Consider the following 11928-nt stretch of genomic DNA (forward strand, 5'->3'; position numbering starts at 1 on the left):
AAACCGGTAGTTGTACATTTATATGTTTAATCACTATAATAAAAATATTAAAAAGATATTGAATTTATCAACAATTTACAAGTTTACAGTCTACTAATTAAATTCTTCCTTTGCACGCTCAGAAAATTTTTTGTTTGCGCTGATTATATTTCTTTATGCACGTAATACAAAAATTCAACAAAATATATGTATAAGATTACACTCTATGTTTTTAATGATGTAGCAAATTCATGTTTCTTTTGTTATTTGATATCTATACATACGATATATTTTAATTAAATATAAAAAACAGAGTTCAATAATTTTCTTGGTAGATATTTGAAAATCTTCTTATACCCAAAAGATACTATATCAAGTGTTTATACCAACGCCTGCGCGTTGTAATATTTTCGGATACATGTGTACCTAGTATTACAAAATGATTTACATAAGAAAAAACTGAATATGAATACATAGTTATGATACTTTCGTTAAAGTGATCATATCTTTAATTATGGCTATGGCTAACCAAGATGCAAATAATAATAACCTTGCTTTGAGGGAAAATTTAGTAAGTTATTATTATTCTTAGGCTATATATATGTATATATATATATTTACTTATGTATATTTATTTAAATATCTTAATATTTTATCATATATTAAGGAATTTCAGCAAAACTATACGAAGTAAAAGTAATCATTGATTGATTATATAAGTATTAAGGATAAAATAATGTAATAAGTATACATTTTTTGTTAAAAATATTTTAATATAAAAAGTTGATAAAAATTTTTCCTTAAGGTAAAAACAGCAGTAGAATTTTTACAAAATCCTAAAGTACAAAGTAGCCCTATTGGACGTAAAGAAGAATTTCTTCAAAAAAAGGGTTTAACAGAGGAAGAAATTAAAAGAGCATTTAAATTAGCTTCTATTGACATAACGATTGATCAAAATGTTGTTCGTAATTCAAATGATTATACAGTGGTCCCTATCCCACCGAGACAAATGTATCCATATTTTCAAACATACCCATACCAAATAACTCTTTTCCAAAGAATTAAAGAATTCTTCAATGCTACGGCTTTAATTGGAGCTACTATATATTGCATTTATTGGTTTTACAAGGTATTATCGTATGTACATAGTGCAAGCCTTACTTTCAAATCATGTAACAAGTTAATCGTATTCTACTTCATTGTAGAAATTTATTGAACCATTTCTATTTGGCCGGAGAAAGAAGGATAGCGTAAAGGATTCAGTTACTGAGTTAGACAAAACTATTCAAAATTCCATGAAAGAAGTAAAAGAATCTATTTCTAAAGTTGAGGGAGATGTCCAAAAGTTGACACAGAATCGATCTATGGACCCAATGGTACCTCAATTGGTACAAGAATTGAAACAAGATTTAGCTAGTCTCAAATCTTTACTTTTGTCAAGGTATAATATACATTTATGTATGTAATTATGCTGTAACATGATTACATATTGAAGTATATTACGACACAATACGTAATCAACAATTAGAATTTATAACATTTATTCCTATACAAGATAATCATTCTGTTTATACATCATATACTATTTTATTTTTAAATTTATACAATAATCTTAAGATATAATTTTTATACAAAAGTTTTTTTTCTCCTTCTTTATGCTGATTCACACACATACAAACATGCATATATTTCAGATCCAATCACTCAAATACATTCATTTAAAAATACAAAAGTAAAAATTTTTTTTAATAAAAAAACTATAAAATATATCAATCAAATTGTGATTGATTACAAAAAATATATAAAAAACACAGATTCTACGTTTAATATTCTTGCATAATTTTGTAATTAGTATTACCAAAATTGTATAAAATTTGTACGTAGAAAGTCAAGTAATTTACAATTATTCGTATTTACCGAAATTTTGAATTTTAAACAGAAAACAATTTCCAAGTGCGCCAGCATCAGTACCATCTATATCTATACCAACATGGCAATTAGATGCTGCAGGTACAAGTCAGGAAAAATCAACTGAACGAGAAGATGATGCTGGAAGTGGAAGTAGCGCTAATAATTCAGATAGTTCTCTGGAAATGATTCGCGAAGATCCGCCTAAGGTGTAAATTCAAGATAATTCATAAACATTCACTTCCACCATAACAGTCTTCAATGTACAGAATATTCTGTGATGTCTATTAAAAGAAATAGATGATTTTAATCACGTGTAATATATATTAAGATTCGAACTTTTACTCTTATTATATTACCGATTCAACTTTTATTTTGACCAATTCTGTGTTGACTTTTGTGTCCAAAAGTCACATAGTAATCGTTTTGGTTCCTATAAAAATGTAAAGTTGTTTGCAAAACAAAGGGACATATATAATGCATCATATTTTAAATAATATTAAATTTTTGTAAATGATGCTTGTTACTTAATTTTTATTTATTTTTCTTCTTTTTGGGAATCTCTGAAAGAACTAACATTTGTTCGGCTTTGATTATTAGCATCAATCTTCCATCCCTGTTGTTAAAGGCCTCGAATATTGTTTAATAATTTTATGATATTGAAATAAAAAAGTAAATAAAAAATAAAACATTTTCTTAACAATATTCCTAATGCACAATCACATTACTATTTAACATTGTTTATTACTTAGAACAAATCATCTATATGAAATATTTAACGATATAATGGGAAAGGTATAAAAACCAAAAATACAAACTAGCTTTACAAACTAAATATGTACATTTTAATTCATATTTGAATTTAAAAAGACAATCGCGATACATAGAACCATATTAAGCCAAGGAATATTTTATACAAGTTGCTTTGCAGTGTATATCTGAAATTAAAAAATTAATATTTCCTTGACATATAGATATAATTGCATGTATGTGAGCATACATACATGTACATACAGGTATACTATGTACAGAAAGACATTATTTTATTAAATGTGGTGTAATCCTGCTTTATCTTATACCTATTACCCATGGCTACTCTTATTACTTTGGGGAAATAAATTACTATTAATAATATAAATCCTTGTGAGCAATTCATTTGATATACGTCAATAAATAAACAAATGTTCTCATATGCAATTTATTTGAGAACAAATTATTATTTCAATCTTGTGCACATGGGCATATTTTTTTAAATTGAAGTTTTATGATTAAGTGAAACTAACATTTATATATATATTTATGTATCTATATATATAAATGTTATGTGAAATGTTTAATGGCTTGATTACACTTTTCATTCACTCAAACCAATCATTCTGCAACAAACACATTCCTCACCATAGTACAAACCATGTAATCTTCAATATTACTTTGAATGCTTAAACAAGCGAACAAATGTACTGTAGAGCTACATGTACGATTACATCCGTTCACTGTTACTTTATTCGTCTATTTTTTTATCTCTTTAACATCGTACATTGCGTTTTAAAGAATTTTAATTTTTTTAAAAATTTATTGAAATCAAATATCGCTTCCTCATAGTTCTTTAATACTTCTTTTTATTATTAGGTATATCCAGGATAGCTGCCTCACTGATACAGTGAGTTACAGCGAAGTCCATTTAAAGTGTGACTTAGTAGTAGATTATCCTTTTTTTAATACTACACTTTAAGTTTAATAATATTATATATAACAGAAATAATTTGTTTAAAAAATATAACACTTTTTTATCATGTGTGGCAAAATACTTAAAATGTTTTGCATATCTCCACTTAGAACAAAATTATTTCAAGTAAAATATATAAATCTATGTTAACTGAAAATCTTGATCTTTGGCAAATACATTTTTTTCTTAAAAAGCTCTGTATGTTTGTCGTGTATGCATGTGTGTATATGTGTAATTGTTTTTGCGTATGTGTGTACCACTCGCGTACGTACATATATAGTATTGCGCACACATGAACATAACGAAAATACCAGGATATTTTGTGCTAATGTAAATAGTTTGGTTAAAGGTCCCACTCCCTTTCAGACTTACTCGCTACAGTTTTGTTTTCTAACGAGCGTAGAAAATGAGGACAGGGTGTGTGTCAGGGATCATTGTCGCATCGTTTAGTCAGCATCCTAATGTCTATTAACACAGTACCAGTAACAATAATCCTAGATTAAACACGCTAAACGTTTTGTAGTTCGGTCTCTAATAAATCTAATTTATTAATTAATCCAAACTGTGCTACCAAGTATGATGTAAATGTAAATTCCTTGAAAGAACAGACCGCACGTCCTGTGTAAAACGAAGTGCATCCAGAACTGGAAGTAAACTTAACAGAGCAGTATCTCCCGCGTCGCTAAACCATGACTTTATTGGTATTGCATTATCTGCCATAAACAGAAAAAAGGGAATAAACAATTGCTTTCTAAAAATGCTTAACACGTGAATAACATTTTTAAGTCTAAAATATCTAAAAACGAAATATCAATTAAAAAATTATAGTTGTCCAATATAACATCCAAGAAAATCCGATCATACAACACTTTCTTTATGTAAAAATATACTACTCAATTTCTAAAGAATGGATTATGATTTTCTTGGATGCTGGAGATAAAAAGCATTGAATAAAAATAAAATCTAATCTTTAATCTAGTACCTGATACACAGGAATTATTAAAAAAAACGATTAAAACAGTCGAAATTAGTTCATTGCCAATTCGGCGTAGTGTCCAGTGCTTATTCAAGTGGAGGAGCATTGGCAATTGAGCATATTTTACATCTATCCATAGGCCTGTATTCAGTGCTTGCTTACAGAACATCAACGCTGATAGCTGCAAATAGATACGTTTTTCAATAAAATTTATCTCGGTGTTCGATTTCATTATTTGTTTACCCAGTCAAACTATATAAAATGTAAGTGTAGGAACTAAACGACATGAAAGAAAAATTATAAAATATGTCAATGTTTTCTCTGTTATTAATGCGCGCAGCACCGTTTATTTAAAATAATTACAGCAACAATCATAGCAACGATAATAACAGTAATAGATATACCGAAATTGGTTTAAATTAAAAAATTAATAAATTCGTTCTAGTAGAAAAAGTTTCATAAAATAAACTACGTATCTTAAATAATGTTTTAAATCTTAGTTTCGATGTTTTAGTTTACAAAATAAAATCGCAATGATGGAATAATTTGATATCAATGGCTGCATAGACAATATAAACTCATAAAATAATATATAATTCTGTATTTATCTGTATCCCTAACAACTACAATCGGTACACAAAACGTCTTTAATCATTAAAGCATATGGACATCAGAATGTATTTGTAGAATGTTATTTATGAGTGCAATTTCTGAATGAATTTGATTAAAAGTTGTTGAGTAATGAGATTAGGAAATATTTAATCAATATTTTTAATGTAGATCGAGATAGAATTATTCCACTACACATAGTTGTGCACATGTAAGCAAGTTCTGACTACAGGTTGTGATATATAGTACATGATACGACAATAGTATTAAAATTATAAAAACAATCCTATATGTAAATATGCATACTAAATTCATGTATATATTCATTTCATCTTTTATTAATTGTTTTCGTATTTGTAATAATTTGTTCACAATTATTGTTGTATCATGCATAAAATTAAACAGATTTAGAATACATGATTATTTTTAATACATACGAAAAAAATTAAAAAATTAGGAAATCGTGTTAAATCAGACAACTACATTACAAGAGTCATGAAAAATTAATATTATTGCATTAAGAAAAATAAATATTATGAATACTTACGAGGATAAGCCCTGTAGGCTCCAGGACTGTTATCAAGTATAAAGACTGACGCTAGATCTGAACAAATTGCAGATAGATCTTTAGTATAGGAACCCATTTCTGGTGTACAATGTTGTCTATAGTATCTTCTTCTTAAAATACCCCTGTTGTTATCTAACTTTTCTGCAACAGCTGCTCCATAGATTTCCATGGAAGCAGTGAAAACCACTAGTTCGTACCTTTAAAAAGAGGAAAAAGAAAGAGCATTTATTTTTCAATATATTTAATAGCATATGTTATATTAAAAATATCAACAGTTCATAATTGATATGATTTCTTATCTAAAGGCATAATAGGTACAAAGTCTCAATTGAAATATAAATGAAAGTTATTTTCTGATAATGAAACTTACCATTGACTAACAATATCTAGAAAGAAATCTACATGTGGTCTTTTGTGGACAAAAAATCTGACTGGATGTCTATCTATTTTCACTTTAAGAATAAAATCTGGTGGTGTACCAAATCTAACTGTTGGCCTTGCTACTCCATCATGATGGGAGTGAATTAATGTTTCATCCAAATCCAATACTAGTACTTTCCTTTTAACTATACCTATAATACATTTTAGTTATATATATACATTAATAGCTTATAGCAACACATCTAACATAGAATATCAGTAATACTTACTAAGTCTGTGCCTTGACAATGGAGATAATGGGAAGATCTCATATTTAACAGGTTGCATTTGTGATATCTAAAAATGCATCAATTATAAAACATGAATTATTTATTTAATATTTAGCATATGCATAATAATAATGCCTCTATTATCAACATAAATAAGCAATAGAAATAATGACTGAACGCAGTATGCTTACATAAAACATATTTATATTAATGGAATATGACATGTGTAAAAATAGGGGGTAAGGGAAAGTAATTAAAAGATTCCTCAAATTAAGATACTTTATTGTTTTATGGTAAACAAATGTCATTATTTACCTGGCTGTTAAAATATATCTAATATGTGAGAAACATAATATATAGAACATAATATATACATCGTTTACTAATTAAAAACGCTGATTAACAATGATATAGCAAAAGCATATGATACTTCAAACCTCAAATGACCCTCCAGAAAATATGATAATCATGATTATTCTATATGTTTTAACATCAAAAGCAAAAGAAAGGGATTACAATGTTAAAGAAAAAAGCTTTTAATCATTGCACGGAATGTTTTAACGTAATTAACGCTGCATTATGAACACGCTATATTGTGACAACATGATCATAACAAATATTCACTGGAACGGACGGAAGATTGTTGTAAATGGAGAAACGTGAATTAATGTATTTAATGGAGAAATTGACACAATACCAGGAGGATATTATGTTATAAAAATTGTAAGGAAAAAAATGCTAGTAGAGGCGCGAAGCACCTACTTACGGCTCTAACCTGCTTCTTGAGGAGAAAGAAGACGCATGTCCACAATCGGGAGGCCATCAAGAGGAAAGCTCTCATCCCCATCTGCAATTGCTTCAGCATCTCTACTGATCTTCTTACCGGGCCGAAGTCCGGCAACACTTGATCTCCAGTCTCGCCTACGTTAGGGTCTCTTTTTCCCTTGCAACACTCCACTTCACGTTATAGTATTATACAAACTTTATCGTAAACAAACGTCTTTTACGCGAATAGGAAACATGGAATCTGAATATTCATCAACATTACGAACCTTCCGCGTATAGTGGCGGCGTGCACATGCAAATACGCTTTTCCATATCTTGTCATGTTTCGGTAAAAACTACAGGCAAAATCTATGTACGAATCTTTTTCACATACACCACGCAGTAGCCGCCATCTTTCGCACATCGACCCAATTTTTCCATGCGCTTAGCTAGCGCGCATGATATTCTCAAAATTCTACTTTATGTGTACCATACACCGTTTACATTTCCCGCGAGCCGACTGCATAAGAGAAAATTGAGAAATATAATGATCAGACTAATCATAAATCATTGTACATATATATACAAATATATATATATATATATATATATATATATATATACACACACATATATATATATATCTAATAGGATGGTATTATATAATAACAAGAAGTTCATTCATTATTCAAAAGTTTAAATACAAATTTCGGATTTAAAACATTGTTCTTTTAAGTTTTCAAAGATTTATATTGCATGTGATTAATTAAAATCACATCTTATAAAAAAACCAATACTTAGTGTTCTGTACATCATATGTATTAATGAATACAACAAACAACACACTCGATTCTGTCGGCAAACAACAATTAGATAAGGAATCACCAAAGTGTTATCACTTTCTTTTATGGAATGAAAGCACGAATATCTGCTATATCAAATTGATATTAAAGCGTGACATTCAGTTTTTGCTGTTATCAAAAAATATACCACGCGGTCAATTCTGTTTTTTTTCCCTATTGATTACAAAGATGACGCAATATTTGATCATTTCACTGCTATATTCTTCCTGAATAAGTTAAAAAATTAATATTATTCAAATTCACTAGGAAATCGCCAATTTATTCTATCATCTGGGATAATATTAATTAAACAGCACGAATTATTGTTTAGTAGGAATTTATAAAAAGTATTACTAACTATTTCTGGACACCTCTTTTTGGATTAATAGAACTTACCGTAAAAGTGAAAACTTAAAAATAACTTTCTCTGGGGCTTGTAATTTGCAATTATATACGTTCAAATATGTATGACCAGCATTACAATTATGTTATTCTCGTATTATTGGTTTAGATTTTCAAAATTTCTGTCGATTCGATTGGGTAAACTGTCGCTTGATCCTCCTCTCACAATTCAGCGTCCATTTCAATAAATCTGATTGCTCGGTTTTACACCAATCAAAAACAGACGTTGAACCAAACGGAAAGGAAGCGTCGGCTTTCTGTGATGTTACTAACTCGCAGATGTAGCAACGGTATCAACCTTAAAATCTAGTATGACGTTTAATATACAGGCAGCTGCTTACGTTAGATCAAAATACAGTGCTCTTAGTGATTGGCTTGCACGACTAAGCTAAATTTCAATTGAATTAGGAAAATACCGATTATTCTTGTATTTCATAAACTGTACCATCAAGCTGTAAGGAGCACGATGACGGATTTAACAGGGTTACGAATGAACGTGGCCGCTCTGAAACGGGTAGACCCCTATGTAAAAGATATTCTGGAAACTGCGACACACGTAGCACTTTATACCTTTAACGCAGTTAATAATGAGTGGGAAAAAACGAATATTGAAGGTGCTCTATTCGTATATTCGCGAAATGGCGAACCCTATAACAGTGTTCTTATCATGAATAGGTAACGTATAATGTATATACATGTATACATACATATACATGTACATTTTTGTATTGTATTTGTCTATATTTTTTAAACATATTACAAATATTAAGCGTGCGAGTATTAACATATGTATAATTTATACTATTCATTAATACATTCAGTGAAAATAACGTTCTGGGAAACATGTTTTATAATTAAAGGCACAATGAATATTTTAATATTTTCTATAACTCATTATTTCATGTATTGTATTAGAAACATTGTTTCTATTAGATTTGCATTAGTAAAACAAATTAATGTATATGATTTAATTGCAATATTATATATAGTTTGCTAGGTATTTGAAGTATCATAATACTATATACCGTATAGTGTTCAGCAATCTTGTTATAGGTTATTATTTGACATTATACAAAAGATAATTATATATCAAAAAAAATCTGTGCGAGTCTTAAATAAGCCTATTATTTTATTAATAACATTCTTACAGATTAAATACAAATAACCTAGTAGAGCCAGTTACGCAAGGTTTAGATTTACAACTCCAAGAACCTTTTTTACTCTATAGAAATTCCAGATGTAATATTTATGGCATTTGGTTTTACGATAAAGAAGAATGTGTACGCATTGGTGCAATGTTGAACAAACTTATTAAAGAATCAGAGGAAAACCGCAAGACTTTCAATAAACCTGCTGTTAACGTAAAAAAAGAATCCGGCCCTAATGCCAGCAATGTTGATATATTTAGTATGCTTAGTAAAGCTCAAGAAGACTTTAATACTAATAGAAATAATAATAGTAGTGGAGGTGGTATCAAAGAAAGGCATAGTACTAAATCTCCATTAGGTACTCCTACAACTGATGATGTATCTGGACCGTTAGCTATGCCATTAGGACCAGATGTTACTTCACAGAGTGTAATGGACTTTTTTGCAAAAGCAAAAGTTAGTATTACACGTTCAATCGTATATAGTGTTTTAAAGTAAGGAGTTGGAAATATGTTAGATTTTACAATCTTTCTAGGTTAATACTGGTCACTTTAAGGCTGGAGATCAGCCTACTCCAGGGGGTACTGTTGCAAACGAAAGTAAGCCTTTGCTTGCTCGGTTAATGTCACACCCAGCAGCTCACACAGTTGAACATATTGAAAAACAACACAGATCTATAACCCCTCAACCAGCTACTCAACAACAGACTACTCCAACTACTATATTGACTGCTAACAGTGCTTGTAATGCAACAGCTTCGAACAGAACTAAAAAACGAAACAGAACTGCTTCTCAACAAGATTCAATGATACCTACACCTGCGTCTATAACTCAAGAAATTTTAACACCTATGAATCAAAGTGCTGCCGATACAAATGGAACAACGGGATTTCTTAGGATACAGTCACCCACAAATGCATCGACTTCTACTTTAACGAATCATCAAGCATCAGATATTATTGGTCCTAGCAATTCAAATCCACTCGCATCTTTGTTTGCTCATGCATCTGCGACAACGGTGAGTGGATGTATATATCGACACGTGTTAGGTTGTATATTTATATAAGTACGCGAAATTTGAAATTTTTATTTTAATCCTATCAGGCATCGGAAGATATTATTACGCCTCCCACTCTATCAGGAAGAGGATCAGCACCGGCATTAATTCCTCCTGTTATGTTCGCTGCCCCTAGTCCACCTGAACCTTTAACCAGACCGTTAGAACCATTGACAAAAAATCAGTTTCTTCGAGCCTTTAACTATTTATTGAGAAGTGATCCCGATTTTATCAACAAACTTCACGAAGCTTATGTTAAATCGTTCGGTGAAATATTGTCCTAGAACTATAATTTGTTAACCGGTATAAATGGAACCCGTCATGCGGGTTGTGACGGTCGACTGATTATAGTATCGAGCGAAACCTAGTATTTCTATGTTACATGTACATAGATGGAACACAATGTCCTGCTCGAATTTCAATTGAACTTGACTGGTAGCCCAATTTTTGGGAAGATCAAATCATAAATACAAATAAAGATACATACCTTAAACAGTATTTTTATAAGCTACTACACTTTTTCCCATGAAAAAGAGTGAAATGGATCATGGATGCGTAACGAGGTATAAAACCTGTGGAAATTGTAAAAGGAAATGAGACGAGGAATGTGAAAATTGTACGATTTTAAACTGTGATGCCAAAACATTTATATTATACTAACATTTTATGATTACTATTTCGAAATGAAACGAGACAAATTTTCTGAGCCGATCAAATAGATTACATATTTTACGGAATAATGACATACCCTTCCTATATATCGGGTATCGGTATGGTATGTATATGTAATTATAAAAAAAGGAGGAAATAAATAGAGACCGATTACTGAAAAATTATTTCAATGTATTTTAAGTCGATTTTCGTATCGATTTGTCCCTCATGAGTAACACGTGTTGTAAAACAAAGTCGTGGTACATTTAATAATATAATTATCATACAAGTTATGTCATACTATCACAATATAGTATATTTATATGGAATACGATTACTATGTCAGGAGTACGTGATGTACTAGAATAATTGATTTGCGGAAGAAGATATCTTATACAATTAAAAAAACAAGTATCAGACTTTTTAGTGTTCTTCGTTCATTTTTCATCGATATCGTTTTTCGATGGAGAAAATGATTCTTATTGCAGGATTATATGTGTATCCCTTGAGATTATATTGTAACATTACTATGGTCTTCTGTCTAAAACCGTCTTTAACATTAGAAGTTCGACGATATCGTAAAACGCGATTACAATTACAATTTGTACGCCGCCTAAATAAGCGAATATCATTTAATATACGATACA

General features: G+C 29.9%; 3 protein-coding genes across 6 annotated transcripts; 2 read left to right on the forward strand and 1 right to left on the reverse strand.

Moving 5' to 3' along the window:
- The first annotated feature begins 226 nt into the window (after positions 1 to 226).
- On the forward strand, positions 227 to 2281 carry LOC100748957 (peroxisomal membrane protein PEX14). The gene is made up of 4 exons (XM_003487595.4): positions 227 to 550; positions 785 to 1108; positions 1185 to 1420; positions 1919 to 2281. Exons 1-4 carry the CDS (start codon positions 494 to 496, stop codon positions 2100 to 2102), a joined length of 801 nt encoding a protein of 266 aa, XP_003487643.1. The 5' UTR covers positions 227 to 493; the 3' UTR covers positions 2103 to 2281.
- Positions 2282 to 3146: 865 nt separating this feature from the next.
- LOC100749079 (CTD nuclear envelope phosphatase 1 homolog) lies at positions 3147 to 8441 on the reverse strand. Of its 4 annotated transcripts, XR_002946255.2 has the most exons (8): positions 8420 to 8441; positions 7469 to 7701; positions 7183 to 7373; positions 6417 to 6483; positions 6137 to 6338; positions 5746 to 5963; positions 4596 to 4770; positions 4189 to 4326 (listed from the first exon to the last, which is right to left on the reverse strand). XR_002946255.2 is itself a non-coding variant. In XM_024366016.2 (7 exons), exons 2-7 carry the CDS (start codon positions 7512 to 7514, stop codon positions 4181 to 4183), a joined length of 861 nt encoding a protein of 286 aa, XP_024221784.1. In that variant the 5' UTR covers positions 7515 to 7701; positions 8420 to 8438; the 3' UTR covers positions 3147 to 4180. The 4 variants fall into 4 exon arrangements, 3 of the variants coding, with proteins under 3 accessions (XP_024221784.1, XP_024221783.1, XP_024221785.1); XM_024366016.2 differs by lacking the exon at positions 4596 to 4770 and having other exon boundaries at positions 3147 to 4326; positions 7192 to 7373; positions 8420 to 8438; XM_024366015.2 differs by lacking the exon at positions 4596 to 4770 and having other exon boundaries at positions 3147 to 4326; positions 8420 to 8438.
- Positions 8442 to 8673: 232 nt separating this feature from the next.
- On the forward strand, positions 8674 to 11476 carry LOC100749198 (mRNA-decapping enzyme 1A). Its single transcript, XM_003487597.4, has 4 exons — positions 8674 to 9100; positions 9576 to 10029; positions 10109 to 10591; positions 10678 to 11476. Exons 1-4 carry the CDS (start codon positions 8892 to 8894, stop codon positions 10912 to 10914), a joined length of 1383 nt encoding a protein of 460 aa, XP_003487645.1. The 5' UTR covers positions 8674 to 8891; the 3' UTR covers positions 10915 to 11476.
- The last annotated feature ends 452 nt before the right edge of the window (positions 11477 to 11928 follow it).

The sequence above is a fragment of the Bombus impatiens genome, unplaced genomic scaffold, assembly GCF_000188095.3.
Source record: "Bombus impatiens unplaced genomic scaffold, BIMP_2.2 scf_0166, whole genome shotgun sequence".
Lineage (NCBI taxonomy): Eukaryota > Metazoa > Arthropoda > Insecta > Hymenoptera > Apidae > Bombus > Bombus impatiens.

Excerpts from the sequence above, each read along its gene's own strand:
- LOC100748957 (XM_003487595.4), top strand. The coding sequence starts at position 494 with ATGGCTATGGCTAACCAAGATGCAAATAATAATAACCTTGCTTTGAGG. Across the intron at positions 551-784 it reads TTGCTTTGAGGGAAAATTTA|GTAAAAACAGCAGTAGAATT; the intron begins GTAAGTTATTAT and ends TTTTTCCTTAAG. Across the intron at positions 1,421-1,918 it reads AAATCTTTACTTTTGTCAAG|AAAACAATTTCCAAGTGCGC; the intron begins GTATAATATACA and ends AATTTTAAACAG.
- LOC100749079 (XM_024366015.2), bottom strand. The coding sequence starts at position 7,514 with ATGGAAAAGCGTATTTGCATGTGCACGCCGCCACTATACGCGGAAG. Across the intron at positions 6,484-7,182 it reads TCAAGAAGCAGGTTAGAGCC|ATATCACAAATGCAACCTGT; the intron begins GTAAGTAGGTGC and ends ATGCATTTTTAG. Across the intron at positions 6,339-6,416 it reads ATTGTCAAGGCACAGACTTA|GTATAGTTAAAAGGAAAGTA; the intron begins GTAAGTATTACT and ends AATGTATTATAG.
- LOC100749198 (XM_003487597.4), top strand. The coding sequence starts at position 8,892 with ATGACGGATTTAACAGGGTTACGAATGAACGTGGCCGCTCTGAAACGG. Across the intron at positions 10,030-10,108 it reads ACTTTTTTGCAAAAGCAAAA|GTTAATACTGGTCACTTTAA; the intron begins GTTAGTATTACA and ends CAATCTTTCTAG. Across the intron at positions 10,592-10,677 it reads CTCATGCATCTGCGACAACG|GCATCGGAAGATATTATTAC; the intron begins GTGAGTGGATGT and ends TAATCCTATCAG.